The following is a 20,422-nucleotide window of genomic DNA, read 5'->3' as shown; positions in this document are numbered from 1 at the left end:
CGAAGCTAAATCGTGCAGCGCAGCTGATTTCCCCCCCTCTCGCTGTTCTACTTACCTTTTTGGTGCGCACTGTGCATGCAGCACACATTTGGCACACGGCACGCATGAGCGGCCAGCGAACCGGTAGCAAACCGGATCAGATGTCACCACGGCACAAAGCTACTTTATTGCAGGGGTCCCCAACACCCACCCACCCCAGTTTGTGGGCTGGCATTAGGCCGCGGTATACCAGAAACCGGGCTGTGCAAACAAGCGAAGCCCCATCCGTAGGATGCAAGCAGCATGCGAAACCATGCCCCCTCCAGTCCGCGAAAAAAGAAGAACTCTCCATGGAACTAGTCCATGGTGCCCAAAAGGTTGGGGGGGGGCACTGCTTTATTGTACTGCATCTGGAATATTGTTTACAGTTCCGCTTTGAAACCACAGAACTGGGAAAAGTTCAGGCAGTGGCAAAGGAAATGATCGGGGTGGTGGTGGTGGTTTCAAACACCTCTCTTAATAGTTGGAGCATTTGGGACTCTTTGGCTTAGCAAAGAGATACCTCAAGGATGACAACCTTGGAGAAATGGGACAAGGATTTTCTTCCTCTCTGTCTCTAAACACTAGAACGGCCATCCAATGAAACTGATTGGAGAATTTAGAAAAAAAAAATAGAAAAGAAGACCACTTCTTTATGTTGTTGACAGAAAGCGATGGTGGCATTAAATCTGCCTTTCTTTTTTGCCTGTCCTACCGTGGCTGTATTATTCTATGGATGCTCAAGTGTGACTTATGTCACTTTTGTCGTTCTGGTTATACTTTTATATAATATAAGAGCCTGCAAAAATTCAGCATATAAAATACATATAAAAGAGAAATCACATATTAAAGTATAAAACGGCATCAATAAAGGAGAGTATTTGTAGCTCAGGGTTGAACTGAGGACTCCTTGGTGTTCTATCAGCTTGGCTGCTTTCTTGCAGATGTTTTATTACTCAAACTAGGTAACATCATCAGTGCTAGAGCAAACTAGATCTAGTTTGGATAATGAAACATCTGCAAGAAAACAGCCAAGCTTGGAGAGCACCAAGGACTCCTCCCCATCCCATAAAGAGGCATCATAGATCCTAATAAACAGCGAAGAGGGTCTATGTTCATACACAATTTCCAACTGCAATAATTAAATATAAGCATTAATTATAAAACAAGTATTTGGGGCATATATTAAATTAGAAAGTAAAAGTGCAAAATCAACCATGTTCCTGTTGAGATTACTATAAAATTAAAAAGGAAATTTGTGAGTACCCTTCTCCCTTCAGTTGTGGCCAATTATGTATCGACATGGGATGTTTTTGAATAACTGGAAGCGATCAGCTCACAGCAAAAATGCTTTTAGAGTTTATTCCGTGCTGTACTAATAATGCACACTCCAGGGCAGAAATAAAAGGCCTTAAGAATGCAAAATAACATCTTCAGAGCAACTTCACACGCTTAATTTAAGTGCTTTCATTAAGAGCGCATAACAATCTAGCTTCTTTATAAGGCTGGAGTCTTCTCTTCGAATTCCAAGAATAAAATTCCAGCCAGCTGCACATGCTGTCTTTGTCACTCCCCCGATACCATCAGCAAGCAACAGATATCAAGGCAAACAGACTCACTTCCTCACGCATTTTAAAGATAATTCTTCCGACGTAGCCTTCCTCTGGGAACCAGCTGTTCAAGAGCTGGACGAGCTCTTCCTCGGGGCCAAGTACTCTCTGGAACGGTGGCTTCCTATACTCATTTCTGTCTTTAGATATAAAGCATTTCTCCTCCATCAAAAAGTAGTCAGTGGGATAGTTTCCAATACCATTTGCATTAGCCAAAATCTAAAACAGAACCATGGTGATAATTAGAATGGCAAAGAAACGAACGTTCAATAGCAAATATTGAGCCTGAGTGGCGCAGCAGACGAATGCTACTGTTAAAGGTAGCTTCCAGCTGCCTGCAATTACTGCGAGTTCAATTCTCACCAGGCTCAAGGTTGACTCAGCCTTCCATCCTTTCTAAGGTAGGTAAAATGAGGACCCAGTTTGTGGGGGCAATAAGCTGACTTTGTATAAAATATACAGAAGTATGAAGGCTATTGCTTAACGCCTTGTAAGCCGCCCTGAGTCTCCGGAGAAGGGTGGCATATAAATAAATATAAATAAATAAATAAAAAATTATTATTATTATTTTATTATTTAGCTGGCATCTACTAAAACGTATTAATGCATTCCTCAGAGGGACTTTCTTGAGTTGTCTATGATTTGAACAACTGATTATGTTAAAAGAGACAAATGCTTTTTCATCTTATTTTTTGTTCAGTCGGGCTTAGCCAAGATATTTATTCTGCTTCCCAAGATAGTAGAATGGAAGGACAATCTCCTAATCAGTTGAAGGATTTTCTGCTTATGAATTTGGCACTTTTAGGCTTTTGCTCCAGATGGGAAAATACATGACAAGCAAAAGCTTTACGATGAAGCCAATTTGCCTGGCAGTGAGAGCCATCTCATTTCTTCACACCAAATAAATCATCCAAGCACACTTAAAGGGATAGCAAGAATTATAGTACTGTATCACTACCAGTTTTTTTTTTTTACTTTAGGATCTCAATCTTTCTGTTGCCCTAAAAGCTTGCATGACTTTTTAGAATCACAGAATAATTGACAAACAAACATCCTCAAAACCTTTTTTGGCAGCTCTGTAGCATAGGCCGTGATGGGGATTTTTCCCAGAGATGTTTCATAGTCTGTATTTTAGAGCTATATGATTTATTCGATTCATAATAGTTTCTAAATGGATTACAATGACTGCAGTTCTAATGGGTGGGGGGACAGGAAAAGATCTGGTTGAAACATATTGAATTGAATATAAATTTATTCAATTTATATTTTTCCTCACTCGCCAGGCAACTCTGCAGCATGTCAGCTCTGTGAAATTGACCATGATGTGTTCCAGGTACATTTTTACCTAATGAACTTCATGGCTGAGCATTTCTCTATGTCAAGATAATAAACTAGTGTTTTATGTTAAAGAGGATAGGAGAGAACATATGCAAAAACATTTTTCTGCCTGGAGATTGGAGGATGTTTCTGGAAAAGACAGAAGAATGACAACTGCTAACACCATGCATACATGTGTAACATTTTCAACTTAATTTCATCTATGCAAATGCAATTTCTTCACAAGTACTAGAGATGACAAAACGAACTCCAGCATTTACTTTTGCATCACAAGCTCAATGCTGTTCTAGGGAGAGAAAAAATGGAAAATTACAATTGACAATTCAAGGAGATTAAAGATGACTATTTGGGCTTGTCAGTTATCATACTAAAAAAATTTGCCAAAGAAATTGTCACATTTTTTTCACTACTGTAAAGACAATGAATCACTATGCAGGGCTTGAGTGCAACCACAATGAGTAGAACAAGTGAAAGAAATCAAATCAAAAAAATTGGGGGGGTGGGGAGGGTGCTCAAACCAGCATACAGATCAGAACTCCAAAGACTGTTGTAACCACCATTTGTTCAGCACTGTTGTAACTTTGAATGCTCACTGAATAGTCGGTTGAGAACTGTCTGTGGTATTGGTTATGTATATCTTAAGATTTCCTGTGGTATTGGTTATCACAGAAAATATTTTCTTTCTGGTTGGTTACCACAGAAAAAGATATTCTGACTGTGGTATTGGTTATGTATAGTTTAAGATTTTCAGAATTCAAGTGACTTATTTTATGCAAAACTTACTTCATGCAAAAGCTGAGCTACTGTAGTTCCTTGCCTTACAGGAAAAATTGTAAATGGTTCTGGACCTGGAACTCCATGTATGGTGACTCTGTGTACTGCGGCTGCTCTCCATTCTGCTGTGCTGAATTGCTGTCCAAAACACACATATCAAAACAGTTATCAATCAGAGTAGAGCTGAAAGGGACCTGGGAAGTCATCTAGTCTAACCCCCTGCTCAAGTAGGAAGCCCTATACCATTTCAGACAGGTGGCTGTCCAGTGTTTTCTTAAAAACCTCCAGGGACGAAGTACCCACAACTTCTGAAGGCAAGCTCTTCCACTGCTTAATTGTTCTCAGTAAATAGTAAATGCTTCTGTATATTGCGATATATTGCACTCAACTAATATCAGTGCTAGACATTGCTTAATAGCACGTTCTAATTTCACAAGGCCCAATTCATACATCAGGACATGCGAATTCTAGGTACAATGCACAGAGAGAGAGAGAGACTCAAGAACGGGTCTAGGACAACTTGCCACAGCCAACTCACCACAAGACACCCTCACCATGAGACAAGAATTACACTAATATTGAAGAAATGATGGAATAGAATCATTAAAGAAAGGATGCCAAAGGAGGGACAAAATGAAATTTGACTGAAAAAAACTGAAGTATTACATTGTCCTGTGGCGAGTTATCCTGTGGCGAGTTGGCCGTGGTGAGTTGGCTATGTGAGTCAGAATTCATGATAAAGTAAGCTACGATTCAACGTCATTAAAAGTAAGTAAGGGTAAAGAATAGTCAGAAATTAACCAAATTAATTCAAAAGAGTAAAACTGAATAATTTGTCATATGGAGAACCAGATAAGCTTAGAAAATTGTTGAAATACAACTTCCTGCGTAAAACACTAGAAAAAACAAACTATAATTGCTGTAGTTTCTTATGGACTGAGGGAATGATCAAAACCAATGTTAAGAATTAATTTGATTACTAGATTATAAACAAGTGTTTATCTCTCAAGCTGAAAAAAGTCAGAGTTAATCCTACTTAACATTGGCTGGTGTCTATTTCTAATTTTATTTTTCCAAAAAAGGCAATAAAATCAAGAGATACACTTTATATACCCAGAGTTTAACCCAGTTATTCAGCAAGTCATACAGAAGAATTATATCTAGAATCATAATAGAGTCCTAAACAAAAAATCGTTTATGGAATCACAATCAAACTACAATTTCAAGGCACTTCATGGGATTTTATGGTCCAGTACTATCTGATACAGTTGAATTTTTAAATGAAAAATGATCAAATATATTCTTGCACAGAAAAAAAATATGCAAGACTAGAAAGGCTGATAGAAGGTTGATGAACCTCAGATATTAGTAACTGATATTCAAATAGGCTAAAAGCCACAGTTCTAAAAGAAAGAGAGCAACATTGAGTATGTATAATGGAAGTACAGTTTGTGTAAATGTCATTAGTAGTCAATTAAGAATAGCTTTGGCAAGAAAGAAAGCTCCATAGATGCCAAGGCTATTCTGCTGGTTGTATAGGAATAGACTGAGCATGATAATAAAGATTTTAATTGTCTACTCAATTAAAGATATGAGCTATAGCTACCAGCTATAGCTCATACCTAGCTTTATAAAACTGTTAAAATTTTAACTAGAAATATACTGCTGAATATATTTTAGGTAATTACCGTAGAAGTAGGTACAGCATTCAAAAAAGAATTTTCTTCCATTCTTCGGCTGTTAATAAACAAACTGGAGATTTCTAGTGCTTCATTATGCAGGTTTCGCAATTGGAGATGTCTGTAACCTTAAAGAATGTATAATTGGAAATTGCAGAAAAAAAACAATGAAATAGAGTGCATCTTTAAATATATATGTTTTGCAAAGTAAAACTGAAGCTTATTGTGCTTAAGAAGTACAAATACTGTAAGGCCATTTATTTGATAAACAATATTTAATTAAAAGAGCCGAGGTGGCGCAGTGGTTAGAGTGCAGTACTGCAGCTACTTCAGCTGACTGCTAGTTCAGCAGATCAGCAGATCAAATCTCACCGGCTCAAGGTTGACTCAGCCTTCCATCCTTCTGAGGTGGGTAAAATGAGGACTCAGATTGTTGGGGGCAATATGCTAATGCTAATGCAATATGCTAATATGCAATATGCTATATGCTAACTTTGTAAACCGCTTAGAGACGGCTGGAAAGCACTATGAAGCGGTATAGAAGTCTAAATAATAATAATAATAATAATAATAATAATAATAATAATAATAATAATAATAATAATATTTTGATTAGAATTAGAGAACTCTTGTTTAGGGGTTCTTGATGCTCTCTTGAGCTTGGCTGTTTTCTTGCAGACATTTCATTACCAAACTAGGTAACATCATTGGTGCTGTGTGTCATCTTGTGTGACTTAGCAAGAGTTTCTGGTATATATCGAGCATGAAACATAATTCTTCAAGCACTTCTCAAGTAATACACAGGCCTACATATTAGACTGGAACTCTACAAATGTGCCATTTCTTAGCTTGCCTTTCCAGAATCATTTGAATCAATTTTTAAGAACACAGTGGGCTTTTTTCTTGGGTGGAAAGAATTAAATGAATAACAGGAATGGGAAATGAATGATGGCTGTTTAGAAATGGACTGCTTCATAGATATCTGAACACATATTAAAGCTTTCTATGTTATGTGGCCAAAACCACAATCAGGTAAATGAAAAAACAATTAATGTCCTCCACTCTATCAAAGTTGTTTTTCAAAGAGCTCATCTTGAAAAAGTTTCATTATAAAACATACAGGAGTATTCTCCTATCAAAGACAAGCATAAAGAATTTCAGGGAGGAATCAATGGCTGCCCCGGAGATTGAGTTAAATTGCCTGTTCACTTGCATGACATAACCTGGCTAAAAATTGCACATACTGTATACTGTGTGGACTATGCTGGGTAGATTCCTCTAAAACGGAGTCGAGTGATCACACATGGCATCTGTTAAGGTATTTTAGAATTATTAGGATATTTTGGAAATAGGCTATTTCATTATACAGTACAATTAAGAGAGTCAACATGTTATAAAACATGCACACAAACTAACTGGTATATATCCAGCTGGGTGGGCTGGTGGGGGGTGGGGTGGGGAGAGGGGATGATTCCGCATGAGCAGCCGGCAAGGGTACATGCGCAGCTCAATTTGCACATGCTTGCCAACTGTTTCCACAGCCTGGTTGGAAACAACTCATGGGCCGTGGACCAGAGGTTTGGGATCCCTGTACTAGACAGTCTTCTGCAGTCTAAGAATTGCCACCACATCAGCAGTCTTCTGAAACTGAACACCTTCTAAACAATTAATCTTTGGTCACCACCTTTAAAGTGCTCCATGGCTCAGGACCTGGGTACTTGTGGGACCGCCTACTACCACCAATAGCCTCCCACCGGCCGGTACACTCTCATAGAGAGGGGCTCCTCCGGGTGCCGTCGGCCAAACAATGTCGACTGGCGGCCCCCAGGGGGAGAGCCTTCTCTGTGGGGGCACCTACTATCTGGAATGAGCTCCCCCCGGAGATACAGAGAATCCCGGATCTGCGTACCTTCCACCGTGTTCTAAAGACCTTTTTATTTCACCAGGCAGGCCTGGCCTAACTTTCTCCCTCTTTTTTAAATAATTTTAATATTTTAATATGTTTAATATTTTTTAATCCTCAAAGTTTAAATCTGTTTTAAATTGACTGGGGTTTTAATCTGTCTGGGCCAAACTATTTAATTCGATTTTATTTCTGCTTTTTTAAATTTTGTATGTATGTATTTTATTGTTGGCTGTTCACCGCCCTGAGTCCTTCGGGAGTAGGGCGATATACAAATCAAATAAAAGTAAAGTAAAGTAAAGTAATCTCAGAATAGCAAACTTCCTCTTTCTTTGTTAACTTCAATATGTAGTAGAGGCAGCTATGCAGTCAGGAATGAACCGAAGACTTACCCTTTAATCTTATAAAAAAAATCTTCTTTAAATATATTCTATATGTAAATACACATGAAATCCAAATCAAAAGCCATTTCCCACACATTAAGAGATATCGCTATTTGTTATTCTCTCTCAGAAGGCATTAATTCCATGAAATAAAAGCTGTGTGCACTGCACCAACGTTTTTAGTGGTGACGACAATCTGAATTTGTGATCAAACCTTATTTTCCCTACAAGTAGAATTATAGGGCAGGAAAATGCTGAAGGCATGTCACCTGTTTTTAATAAAATATCTCAGCAAAGTACAGGTAGTCCTCAACATATGACCACAATTGAGCCCAAAATTTCTGTTGCTAAGTGAGAAATCTATTAAGTGAGTTTTGCTCCATTTCATGACTTTTCTTGCCACATTTGCTAAGTGAATCGTTGCAGTTGTTAAATTAGTAACACGGTGGCTAAGTGAATCTGGTTTCCACATTGACTTTGCTTGTCAGAAGGTAGCAAAAGGAGTTCACACTGCAAGTCACAAATGTGAGTCAGTTGCCAAGCATCTGAATGTAAATCATGTGACCATGGGGATGCCACAACGGTCATAAGTGTGAAAAATGGCCCTAAGTCACTTTTTTCAGTGCCTTTGTAACTTCAAACAGTCACTAAATGAAATGTTGTAAGTCAAGGACCACCTGTAGGCAAAGAGAGTAAAGTCCAGCCACAACTACCTCCATATATTTTCACCGTTAGGCAACAACTACTAAGCAATGCAGTACTACTGTACTAATGTTTTTGCACCCAAGTATTACCTTACCTCTTTTTAAAGCTTTCAGAGGAATTATTCTCTGAGCCATCACAGTTGAGGAATTGTTTTCAACAACGGCAAAACGAAGGAATACTAGATCCTCAAAGTGAATCCGGAAAAGGAACTGTTCGTTCCACATGGGATTTAGAGTATTGCGATGAATCGGTTTGGTGCGGAAATGACAGCTATCTAGAGGCATCCCAAGCACATCCAGTTCAATGCATGGACTTCCTGTGCTGTTGCTAGGACAAACATTCTGTCCGGACACAATCTGAAACATTAAAAAAAATTAAGAAATTGATAAGAGTGATTTTCATAGGTTTTTTTTATTCATGTACTGAAAAGTCCAGGAACTTTAAAAAAAAACCCAAAAAACCCCCCAACAACCTTCCAACTACAATGATTAAAGCTTGATTTCAGAGAATTACTAAGAGGAAGCAGAAATATGTTTATACAATAAACACAACTATAATAACAGTCTTGTCATTTACTGCTTGCTTATTCTGATGGAGAACAGTATCGGCTTCTGGGAAAACATCCAAGTGGAAAATAGCCACAGCCAGGAACCCAAAGATACAATGCCTCCATCACCAAATATTTAAAAAAATGTTTATCTGGAAATGGTACCTATACTTTTGTGGTTCTTACCACATCAACACTGTGAAAGTTTTATGACGTCATTTGCTCCTGCGCTCAATTGTATTTTTGAGTTTCAAAGAAAGATTGTGGATAAGGTGCACTTACTGTCAGTGAATAAATAGCTGGTTCTATGCTGTCAAAATCTCGTTCTAAAGGACAAAATTGCTGATATTTGGGACAGTTCTTATTCCAATAAACAGGTGGCTTCAGAACAAATCCACAGCCTCCATTTGCTTCGAACATTGCTGCATTCAGATGCAGAGGAAGATCTATGGATACAGCAATTCAAAATATTACAAATTACTATGCCATGATTTGAAAATAAAGCATATTTAAAAGAGATTGGAAAAATATTTCTGCAAAATTGCAACTGTAAAACAAGCACATTAATCTTGATTCCTTCCAATGTGATCACTCATTTAACTAATATATATATATATTAAAAACAATAAAAGGAAAATTAAAACCAACAGATTTTATTAATCTATTTAGAAAATGTGTATGTTATACACTTCTTTAATGGCCCCATGAAATTTATTACAGATCCATTCATAGATCTATTTATTGAAAAAAAAAATGATTATAATGTTTATAGGAGAATTCCTTCTTGAAGAAACAAAAATAACAAAAGCTAGTTTATGACAACTTTCTCAAAACTGGTTTTTGTTCAAAATTTTAAATTGGTTTGAACCCGAGCATTAATTTTGAGGACTTAAGAGTGTCATAAAATATATAATAGTGTAAAAAGTCTGGAAACTCTATAAATATATATATGTCTGTATAAACATTGTGATTTTTATTTTGTTATTTTAAAATCTCAAAAGCTCCCTTAAGGTTCAACCACCAAGTAGCCTGTAACAAAACTTTAAAAACACAAAACAAAAACAAGGCTAAGAAGAGAAATGAAATGCTGATTTTAGAATACGAACAGATTTGTGCAATTATTTAACAAATCTTTAAAAACCAATATCAATACTTCACCTTAAAAACGACTGGCTGAATTCGAAGAATTTATCTAGGAAGTGCTAATCCGCACGGTGTCTTGATTATCCTAGCCTTTCTACCAGTTTGAATGCAAAATTGCAAACTTCTTAATCAAAAGCCACTCCTAACACTCATTTTACCGAGATGATTCTTCTTTAATAATATGCAAGATAAAACTGATAATAAGTAAAAAGAGTAATAGCTGTTCTACTGAATATATTTTTGCAAATTCAAAAGGATTTGTTTGGTGCTAAGGCGTGGCGATATGTGCACAGGATTATATACATTTCTATGTTGAGTGACAATACAGAAATATGTTTTTCTCATAAATGTCATAGTGCTTCACTGCAAATATGGAAAATGAACTCCCCCTCCCCCCCCACTCAAGCTGGGCATAGAGCACACATCCTAACTTGTTTCTTTAGTGGTGTATTTTTCCATTAGATACTTTGGCTGCCCTCCATGCTTCCTGCCTCCTAACTCCCATGTAACACTGAGCTAGCAACAGCAAGCTTCAGAAAGCATTTGCAACAGGGAAAAGTAAATTGGGCTTACAGTGCATTGAAAATAGCTCACCCATTAGCCACAAGCTGGCAGGATTCGGCTGCAGCCACAGCAGGAAGAGGGACACATGAAATCACCTTTTTTTCTTTCATTAAACTCGGTGGCTTTTGTTTTAACTATACGGTACAGGTAGTCCTCGACTTGCAACAGTTCACTTAGTGACTGTTCGAAGTTAGAACAGCCCTGATTAAAAAAAAAACCTTTTATCACAGTTACAATCTTTGTAGCATCCCTATGATCGTGTGTTTCAACTCTGAAGCTGACCTGGCTGAAGCCATCTGTTCCGGCCTCAGAGTTGCCATGATCTTTGGAAGGGGGAAGGGAGGGAGAGAGAGTAATAGAACGGCTGCCAGTCAAAACAAAAAGTTTTCTTGTGGGAACCAAGGTCATCTCAACGGATGGCAAGAGAAGGAGAGGAGCTGGGCAGCCTCCCAGCTACCTTCATTGGACAATGTGATTGGTGACGCCTGGGGAGGGAAATATTTGCTCTTTTAATTAGGGGAAAACCCGTGGGAACCTTTAGAGTTGGTTTTCATTAGCTGTGCTGATATGATGTATCCAATGAACATTTATTTAGTTATTTATTTATTTAGTTCAATTTATATGCCGCCTTTCTCCGAAGACTCAGGGCAGCTTACAATGCATTTAAGAATATGTTCTTGAAGGAATCTACCTGCCTCGGAGTTCTGCTTTTGGCGGATGTGTTAATTGGAACACTGACAGTGTGATCAAAATTCAGCTCCTTGGCAACTGGTTCATATTTATGACCATTGCTGGGTCCCATGGTCATGGGATTTCCCTTTGTGACTTTTCTGACAAGCAAAGTCAATGGGGAAGCCAGATTCACTTAACAACTGGGTTACTAACTTATCAGCTGAAGTGATTTACTTACCAACAGAGGCAAGAAAGGTCGTAATATGGGGCAAAACTCACTTAACAAATGCCTCACTTAGCAACAGAAATTTTGGGCTCCATTGTGGTCGTAAGTCGAGGATTCCCTGTACAATCGCGTAAACCCAGAAGACACTTCAGTACACATCTAGGAAGACTCAAGAGTGCCCATACCATCCGTTTGGTAGTTCAGTGCCACTAGATGTACTCCGTGAAGCCAGAAGAGAAGGGGATGAGGATTGGAGGAGTCGATGCGGGTGGCAGCTGGATAGGTCCTCAACAGCTGGCAGGTGGTATGCTGGATGAGTTTCTGAGAATATCGCCTGCACAAGCGCTTGGCTGCATTTTCATTCAAGGAGGAAATGTGGTAACACCTGGGTGTCCTTATTATGTAACTCAGAGAAGTTGTGGGAAGAGGCGAAGAAGTTTCTTCCAAGGTCTGCCTTACGCTATCAGAGGTTCCTAGAAAACAAATGATACTTTTAAGTGACGTTATTTAAATCTGTGTTTAAATAAATAATTAACTTGTGTTGCCCTCAATTATAAAATATATATTAATAGGAAATAAATGCATAATTCTTAAAAATCATGATTATAACTCAAAGCATAATTGGCAGGACAGTAAGGAATTCTTGTCTGTCCTGAATTCTTGTCTGTCACTTTTCCTGAAAACTTTGTTCCCCAAGGGAAATAACATTTTAAGAAATACAATTATAGCTTAACTCTTCAGAAATGATAAATGTTGCAGAACATATTTTTAAAAAACATATCCAAACTTATGCATTTTCCATTGTTAAATATTTGTGTTTAAATTAATCTGATTTATGGCTGATTTATGATCTCATAAATTAAAAGCAGTAGCAATGCATGTATAATTAGACATTTCAACAGCCTAATAAAGAATGAATCCTGGCACATACATAAATCCTAGTGTAATTAACACTTTAAAATTCATAAATTTAATTTAAAAAACAGAAAACAAATATTACCATATCCTTTTACTTTCCGTTGGAGCAAATCTATACCTGAAGTGCTACTACACATAGTTACATTAAACTAAAATTAAATATTAAGCTTCCTCCTTAACTACAGCTAATATTAGATCAGAAAAACCTATTTGATTATACAGGGAGGAAACAAAAAAGGAAGGCTGAAATCCAAGGAACAGTTATTACCAATCTCTTATGGCTAAAAATACTGGCAGAGTTATATCAGCATTTTGGCTCCCTCTTGGAAATTAAATCTTTCTAACTGCACTGTCATTTCCTTACAAATAATAACTTTAGACATAACTAGAAAGTTTTTTTTCCAGTATTACCATTCTCTTTATGAAAAGATTTGTTAGAAATTTAAAGTAAATAGGGACAACATCTGTTTAAATTTACTCCATATTGCATTTGCCATATTCTCAGAATCGATCCTATTTAAATAACTGCTGCTACTGCTTTTTAAGAACAGCACATTCATCTTTAGTTTATAAAACATTTTTATAAGAAAACTTTCTTTGCCTGGAAAAATAGCTTTAAGGTGCTGGCCTAGAAATCAGGAGACTGTGAGTTCTAGTTTCATTTAAATGTGAATGATTTTTCATTTTCATTTTCATTTCATTCTTTTTCATTTAAAAGCTTGGGCCAGTGTTGTTGTTGTGGGGAAAATAGGAGGAGGAAGGAATATTAGATATGTTTGCCGCCTTCTTATAAAAATAATAAAGGTGGGATGTAAATTAATTAAAAATAATCATACTAATATTTCCAGTGAGTGGTGCGGTGGCCTAGAGGTGGAGCTCTCGCTTCACAATCGGGAGGCTGTGAGTTCGATCCTAGGTAGAGGCAGATATTTCTCTCTCTGGGCACACTGAAATTACATCTGCTGAAAAGAACCTCCGCACTGATGACAGGAAGGGCATCCAGCCAGTAAACATTCAGCTCCATTCAGTTGTGCCAGGGATTATGGGGTTGTTAAAAGATGATGATACTGATATTTCCAGTGGCCCAATACAGAGGTCTAATTCCAGTTTGTTAAATATCTCTGGAGATTGTCAATCATCCAGGTCATGGTTGTCCCAAAGGTGCTTTTTCTCAAAAGGTTAAAAGAGAAAGTCCAATTGCCTTTTTTTTTTTTTTTTGGGGGGGGGGGGGAGGCACCTTTTGGATTTCCAATTTGTTAATTTGTAGGAGATTACTTCTAATTTTATACCAGGTCCTTCCATAGGATGAGCACTGCCCATACAGAGTTGTACATTTAATTTATAACAAGCAATTGAGGCATGCATGTTGAGTTATGGAGCCTTCTGTGGAATTGATCAAGGAATTCTGACAGTACCTTTTCCAGATGCTTTTCCAAGTATGGGTGGTTCTCCTGGGCTCAGTCTTCCCGGACTGTTGCCAAAAATGGACTTCCGGCTCTTTCTTTCCTTCCCTCGGCTAGAAGCAGATGGATTTAGAGTTGACAAGCCTTTTCCCATAAAAATATAATAAATAGATGGTAAAAAATTAGTGTGGACACATTTTTATCATTTCTCAGCTTTTGAAAATGTCAACATCTTCCTGAGTTTTGTCAGTTCATATACCAAAGGGGCCCTAAGGGCTCTTAATTGGGTGAAATCCAGCAGGTTCTGACAGGTTCTGGAGAACCGGTAGCGGAAATTTTGAGTAGTTCTGAGAACCGACAAATACCACCTCTGGCTGGCCCTAGTGTGGGGTGGGAATGGAGATTTTGTAATATCCTTCCCCCTGGAGTGGGGTGGGAATGGAGATTTTGCAGTATCCTTCCCCTGGAATGGGGTGGGAATGGAGATTTTGCAGTATCCTTCCCCTTGGAGTGGGGTGGGAATGGAGATTTTGCAGTATCCTTCCCCTGGAATGGGGTGGGAATGGAAATTTTGCAGTATCCTTCCCCTACCACGCCCACCAAGCCACACCATGCTCACCAAGCCATGCCCACAGAGCCGGTAGTAAAAAAATTTGGATTTCACCACTGCTCTTAATGATTTATCAACTGCTCTGCTAATTAGTATATTGGTTATGCTTTCAGAAATGTTATGGCTTGGATTCTAACTTCCATTTGGGGATTTCTGGTTGCGAAACTGTATTATCTACATCTCCACACCCCTCTTTGATAAATAGCATCAAAACCAAATTCTGTAAGATTGGGAAATTCTCTGGAACAAAAACGTTGAAGATTTAATTCGGGGAAGAGAAATATGATAGTACTGGAAAATTAATCTAAATTGATCATAGCACAACTGAAAATGTCTTTTTGCTCATAAGGGAGCTTTTCAATGCAAATACCTTTATGTATCAGATTTATTTAAGTTGCAAGATTACTGAACAAAATACAGATTGTTTCTTCATTTTTCCTTATTTCACTGTGAACTACTCTGTTCTAGGGCACAAACATACACTTGACATATTGTGACGTAACTGGCTGTAAATGATTTTGGGAGGATCAACTTCACCAAAGGAAAACAAAATGACAAAAATGAAACAGGTAGAGAAACTTTTTATAAGATAATAGAACGTCCTAAGCAGCATTTTAAAATCTACTGTACTACTAAGATACAAAATAATCTTCATTTCCATACACAGCATTATTAGATCATTCATCATATCTTTTAAAACTTCTACAATGTTATTTTATTCTTGCCATATGCCCTTTTCCCCCCCTCCCCTCCTATCTATTATGGAATGCCTGATGGTCCATTTACTGCAAGTTGTCTATTCTTACTCTGCTCCAATTTCCTGTTTGTGCTCCTATCCCAATATAACCCCTCTTTTTTAGTTCCCTTGTTGGACTACAGCCAAATCTCTACTGAAAGGAAGACTTGTCTATGGTGCCTTTCTGTACATGAACTGGTGGGTAGAGAGTGGAAAAAGCAATGCCTAGAAAGAATGCTTCTTGGGGAGGGGGAGGGAGGGAGAGAGAGAGAGAGAAGGAAAGAAGAAAGAGGGAGGGAGGGAGGGAGGGAGGGAGGGAGGGAAGGAAGGAAGGAAGGAAGGAAGGAAGGAAGGAAGGAAGGAAGGAAGGAAGGAAGGAAGGAAGGAAGGAAGGAAGGAAGGGGAGGAGGAGGGATCATCTTTGAAAAACCTGACAGGCCTAATTTCCCACAGAATTAGAACTGAAACTTACTCCTTGTTCAAAAAACAACAGTTGAGTTCTAATAGTCCCATCATATAAAACCAAACAATTAAAAAAAATAAAATAAAACAAAATCGACGCAAATGAAGTAAACAGCCAAATGCAGTCAGGACAATGTACTTACCAGGGAATTTCACAGCCTGACAGTAGATGACAAGATCAGAGAGTTCTGGTGCTATTTGTCTACTTTCTTTTTTATTTTGGGAAAGATAAAATTCTTCACTCAGTTCCATGTCATAAACCTACATCAAATCAAATGAACTTTCATTATAGTGATAAATCAGCATAAGGTATTGGGATACAATCATTTAAAAGAAGCAGAAACATTTTAGAATGATCTATCATCTATCTATCTATCTATCTATCTATCTATCTGAATAAAAGATAAAAATCTAAAAGCTGGAAGATACAAAATATACTGACATTTCACACACATATATATTTATTATATACTGTTAATTGATACCCAAGCATGAGACAGAAGTCATCACTCACCCACCCCAAATTTTGAGAGCTGCTGCAACCCACTTTTGAGTTTAATTGATCAAAAGTGATTTAGCCAAACCTAATGCAACTAATTTGGGTTAAAGATCAACTAGCAGCAACAAAAGCCTGAGAATCAAGCATTTTAAACAGATCAAAAGTGCAAGTTTATACATAACATCTTAGAACCTTGGCATTCTAAAATTGGACATTTGAAGTTTACTTCTAGAATCAATGGTTACCGTTTTACATCCTGAAACATCCTTTATTAGGGGCAACTAGAACTAATGGCCGTTTTTCCTATGTTTTATTTTAACCACCTTTACTGTTGTGTCGAAAATTTAAGAATATAAATAACCATATTATAGCACTCACAGTTATTTGCTAATCACAAAAGTTATAATATATTGACATCTTTAAAAAGCTTTTTCAAAAAAGTAGTTTCTTAATAAATCCCAGCTCCCATCTAAGCCTCCTTTAGGATAGATATAAGTTTGGAGGAAAAAACGAAATACTACCTTTCCTTTAGCGTTGCACACAGTGCTATCAGCCTTCTTAATTCTCTTGGCGCTTTCTTCACCAAATTCAAACTGAAGCTTATCAATGGTTAATTTATTCTCAGGTCGGTCTTCCAAAATGTTATCTGGAAAGCAAGTAATATCTGATTGAAGTTTTTGAAAGGGAAATTTTTATTTCAAGTGAATGTTACGGGATGATATTATCTGAATAGAGATTAACCAGCCATATGTTTAGTTCCCTAATATTATTCTGTTGAGTCAGAATAATATCCTATTCTAACCGAGTTCAGCAATGAACATTTCCTTAAAGAAAGAAAGAAGATTCTTCCAGTTATACATCTGTGCATTACAGGTAGTCCTCAACCTATGGCCACAATTGAGCCTAACGTATCTGTTGTTAAGTTAGACATTTGTTAAATGGGTTTTGTCCCATTTTTACTTGCCACAGTTGTTAAGTGTTGTTGTTAAGTTAGTAACATGGTTAAGTGAACCTGACTTCCCCATTAACTTTGATTGTCAGGTGGTTGCAAAAGGGGATCACATGACCTTGGGACACAGCAATGGTCATAAGTATGAACCAGTTGCCAAGCCTCTGAATTCTGATGGTGCATGATCATGGGGAAGGTTAGGGCTTATATAGTATTTGCAGGAGTTGTGAATGTGAAAGTCACTGTTTTCAGTGCCATTGTAACTTTGAACAGTGACTAAATGAACTGTAGTAAGTTCAGGACTACCTGTAATACATTATAAATTATTATAAATTTCTGTGTATGGGCAAAAGCAATCTGATGCAATTTTCCAAAAACTTAAATGTTTTAAATACTTGTTGCACAGCACTCTTGTTGCACATACTCAAGCAGGCGCGTGACAAGGAACTGAGGTGCTTATTAACATTCATTCATTCGTTCATTCATTCATTCATTCATTCATTCATTCATTCATTCATTCATTCCCTTACTCAAATAGCAAAATGTATTGCATACTTTAAATCATATAGGTGCCCAAAAGTCTGTTTCATTCTCAACATGTATGAATAAGAAAAAGTGCAGTATCTGCAAATACTATAAGCTCCAAAGCAGGAAAAGAAAATTAAGGAAATATACAGTTGAATTTAACTAGTAAGTGAAAAAAATGCATTCAAAGCACACATTCTAAATTGCTTGGAAATGCAATTCATGCAGTTAAAATGTTTGATCGAGGGGTTTTTACCTTCCTGGCTGTTAGCAGCAGGAGAAGCATTAAGGACATCAGCTATGAAAACAGTCAGAAAAGAAATAAAAGTAAAAGGAATTGACAGATAAATGAACATAACATTCAGACTAGGTAGAATTATCATGTTGACGCAAACTCTTAGAGAACTGCTTCAAGGAAACCTCAGTAGAAATATTTTATAAAAGGGAAGACAAAGGCAAGCAATTGGCCTTCGTATCCAAAGTTGTCGGAAAATCAGAGAAGAATTGACTTCTTAGTATGAGTATTTAGCAAAGAGGGGAATCAGGTAAGAGACAGTCTTATACACACTTTCATGACAGTGATTGAATGCAATGGAGCTTATTTCGTAAAAATGCATAGAGATTGTGATGTTAATTTATCAGACAGGTAATTTCATCATATTAGCTACAGAAGAGTCTATACCTGGGATGAATCAGCAAATTCTTTACGTCATGCAAGAAAATAACCAACAACATATTAATATTTGCTTTTGCAACTCATTAGTTATATTGTATATTGTGCATTCCAATTTAACTTTTTTAATTATATTCAACCGCTCAATCAATTCTCAATGAGGTGTAAGATAGGCAGTAAGCCTATCTAAGCATTGAGCTGCTTTGCTGGCAGAACACTGAAATTAGAAATGACTGATAGTTTTGTTTTAATCATAGGATACCTTCTGTGATTTTTGTTCACTGCCTTGTCATTATCATTTAAATTAAAGCCTTCAATGTAATATACGCGAATGTCTGAAAACGCTAAACTGAGGAGCTTTCAATAGTAAAGATTTATTTAACTAAGAATTAGATGAACTCTATATGGACTGACATTTCATACCATTATTTTCCCAGTACTTTACCCAAGCAAAATATCTCTATTACCAGAAGCGAATATTAGGAAATGCTTTAAATGACTCCACCTTAACCAGCAAACTACTAGAAATTATAGAAACTTGACTGATTAATTTCAAAAAGATAAGTTGGGTTAGTACTTAACTTGGAGACAACTAGAAAAAAATCCATAATGCTGCCAAGAAAATAATAGAGCAGGGATGTCAAACTCGATTTCATTGTGGGCAGCATCAGTGTTGTGTTTGACCTGGGGGGGAGGGGCAAGTGGGCGTGGCTGGGGTGAGCATGGCCAACTTGATGTCCTGTAGCCCTCTGCCAGCTAAAATGGAGCCTTGGAAGCCCATGCACATTTTCAGTTGGCAGAGGGCTGCAGGAGGCGATCGCAACCAAAAATGGAGCTTGGGAGATATCCATGAAGTCACCAATTCAGCTTGACTTACAGATTTGCATTCACTGTATCAGAACATGCCAGTCCCAGGTGGAGGTGGGGGGCGGAGGTGCCGGTCTGAAAAGATTCTGTGGGTTATGGTCAGCCAGATAAATGTTCAGACTAGCTCTGGCATTTTTTGTCTACCTATCAAGTCCTTTCCAAGAACCTGGATTACTACTACTATTACTACTACTACTACTAATACTAATACTAATACTGATTGTACTGTATTTTGACATAGGTTTATTTTATTTATTGCAGGGTGGATTTGATTTAAATAGAGTTGATTTAAATCACAATTTAAATCATGATTTAAATCACTAGTAAAAAGGCTTGATTTAAATCAACTCGATTTAAATCGTAATTTTTCAAGAGCAACTGTCATCTCTGCTACTCCTTTGACCCACTGTTGACTCACCGATAGTCCCAGTGTTGCAGAATATACAGCCTCATGCTACATAACTAAGCTCCATTTCATGCTGAATAAACTAAATTATTTATGTATCTTAAATAGAAAACTATCTTACGATAGATTTTTACCCCAAAAGTTTTTTATTAAAATAAATTCGATAAAAATCAAAAAAATCCAATTTAAATCAAAAAAATCTGATTTTTTTGATTTTTTTTAAAAAAAATCATTGATTTTTATCTACCCTGATTTATTGCTTGATCCAGGACTTTCAAGAATAGGTATGACCAAAACTTTGAACTTGTCATAAATCTGAAAAATGCAACATTACATGCAAATGTGTTCATTTACCATCAGACAAGGACTCATAGTCATAATCATATTCATCTTCTTCATCTTCCTCTTCTTCGTTAGTGGTGGAAAGATTTCCCGCATTGTTACCATTGGTCGCCTGAGCCTGCATGTATGCCAGCTGATGAGCCTGCAGCATCAAATCAGATTTTTTAAAGTGAGACAGAATACAGTTAGAAAGTAGCCACAGGTCCTCTATCTTCATCCTCCACCACCTACTTACTGCAGTCTTACTGCAGTCTTTTTTTATATTCCCATTTATCCATGGAAATTCACACCACTTCGTAATTTCTACTGCATTACTCTTTCCACTGAACTATCAATAAGGTCTTACTAGACATATAGGCCTCCATCCACTTGGAATAACGTTTAAATTTATTTAACAGAGGAGGTCAGCTGCACAAATACTGGTTCCGTGGTGGCGCAGTGGTTAGAATGCAGTATTGCAGGCTAACTTT

General features: G+C 37.3%; 1 protein-coding gene across 9 annotated transcripts in view; it reads right to left on the bottom strand.

The window, feature by feature from the left end:
• Positions 1–20,422, bottom strand: part of PLCE1 (phospholipase C epsilon 1) — a 137,556-nt gene that overhangs the window by 8,435 nt on the left and 108,699 nt on the right. For 6 of the 9 annotated variants that reach the window (XM_034430402.3, XM_060683014.2, XM_034430403.2 and 3 more), the window contains 11 exons: positions 19,965–20,094; positions 17,921–17,962; positions 16,712–16,836; positions 15,835–15,952; positions 13,896–14,027; positions 11,748–12,035; positions 9,240–9,403; positions 8,505–8,766; positions 5,429–5,547; positions 3,750–3,878; positions 1,638–1,847 (listed from right to left, as the gene is read on the bottom strand). In XM_034430402.3, the coding sequence (XP_034286293.2) occupies positions 1,638–1,847; positions 3,750–3,878; positions 5,429–5,547; positions 8,505–8,766; positions 9,240–9,403; positions 11,748–12,035; positions 13,896–14,027; positions 15,835–15,952; positions 16,712–16,836; positions 17,921–17,962; positions 19,965–20,094 (1,719 nt within the window). The remainder of the gene's footprint in view (positions 1–1,637; positions 1,848–3,749; positions 3,879–5,428; positions 5,548–8,504; positions 8,767–9,239; positions 9,404–11,747; positions 12,036–13,895; positions 14,028–15,834; positions 15,953–16,711; positions 16,837–17,920; positions 17,963–19,964; positions 20,095–20,422) is intronic. The other 3 variants (XM_060683013.2, XM_087871710.1, XM_087871711.1) reach the window with 1 other exon arrangement.

This window comes from Pantherophis guttatus, chromosome 6 (genome assembly GCF_059756535.1).
Source record: "Pantherophis guttatus breed Tessera chromosome 6, ASM5975653v1, whole genome shotgun sequence".
Taxonomy (NCBI): domain Eukaryota; kingdom Metazoa; phylum Chordata; class Lepidosauria; order Squamata; family Colubridae; genus Pantherophis; species Pantherophis guttatus.
The sequence above is the reverse complement of the archived record's forward strand: the minus strand, read 5'-3'. Positions and strand labels throughout refer to the sequence as shown.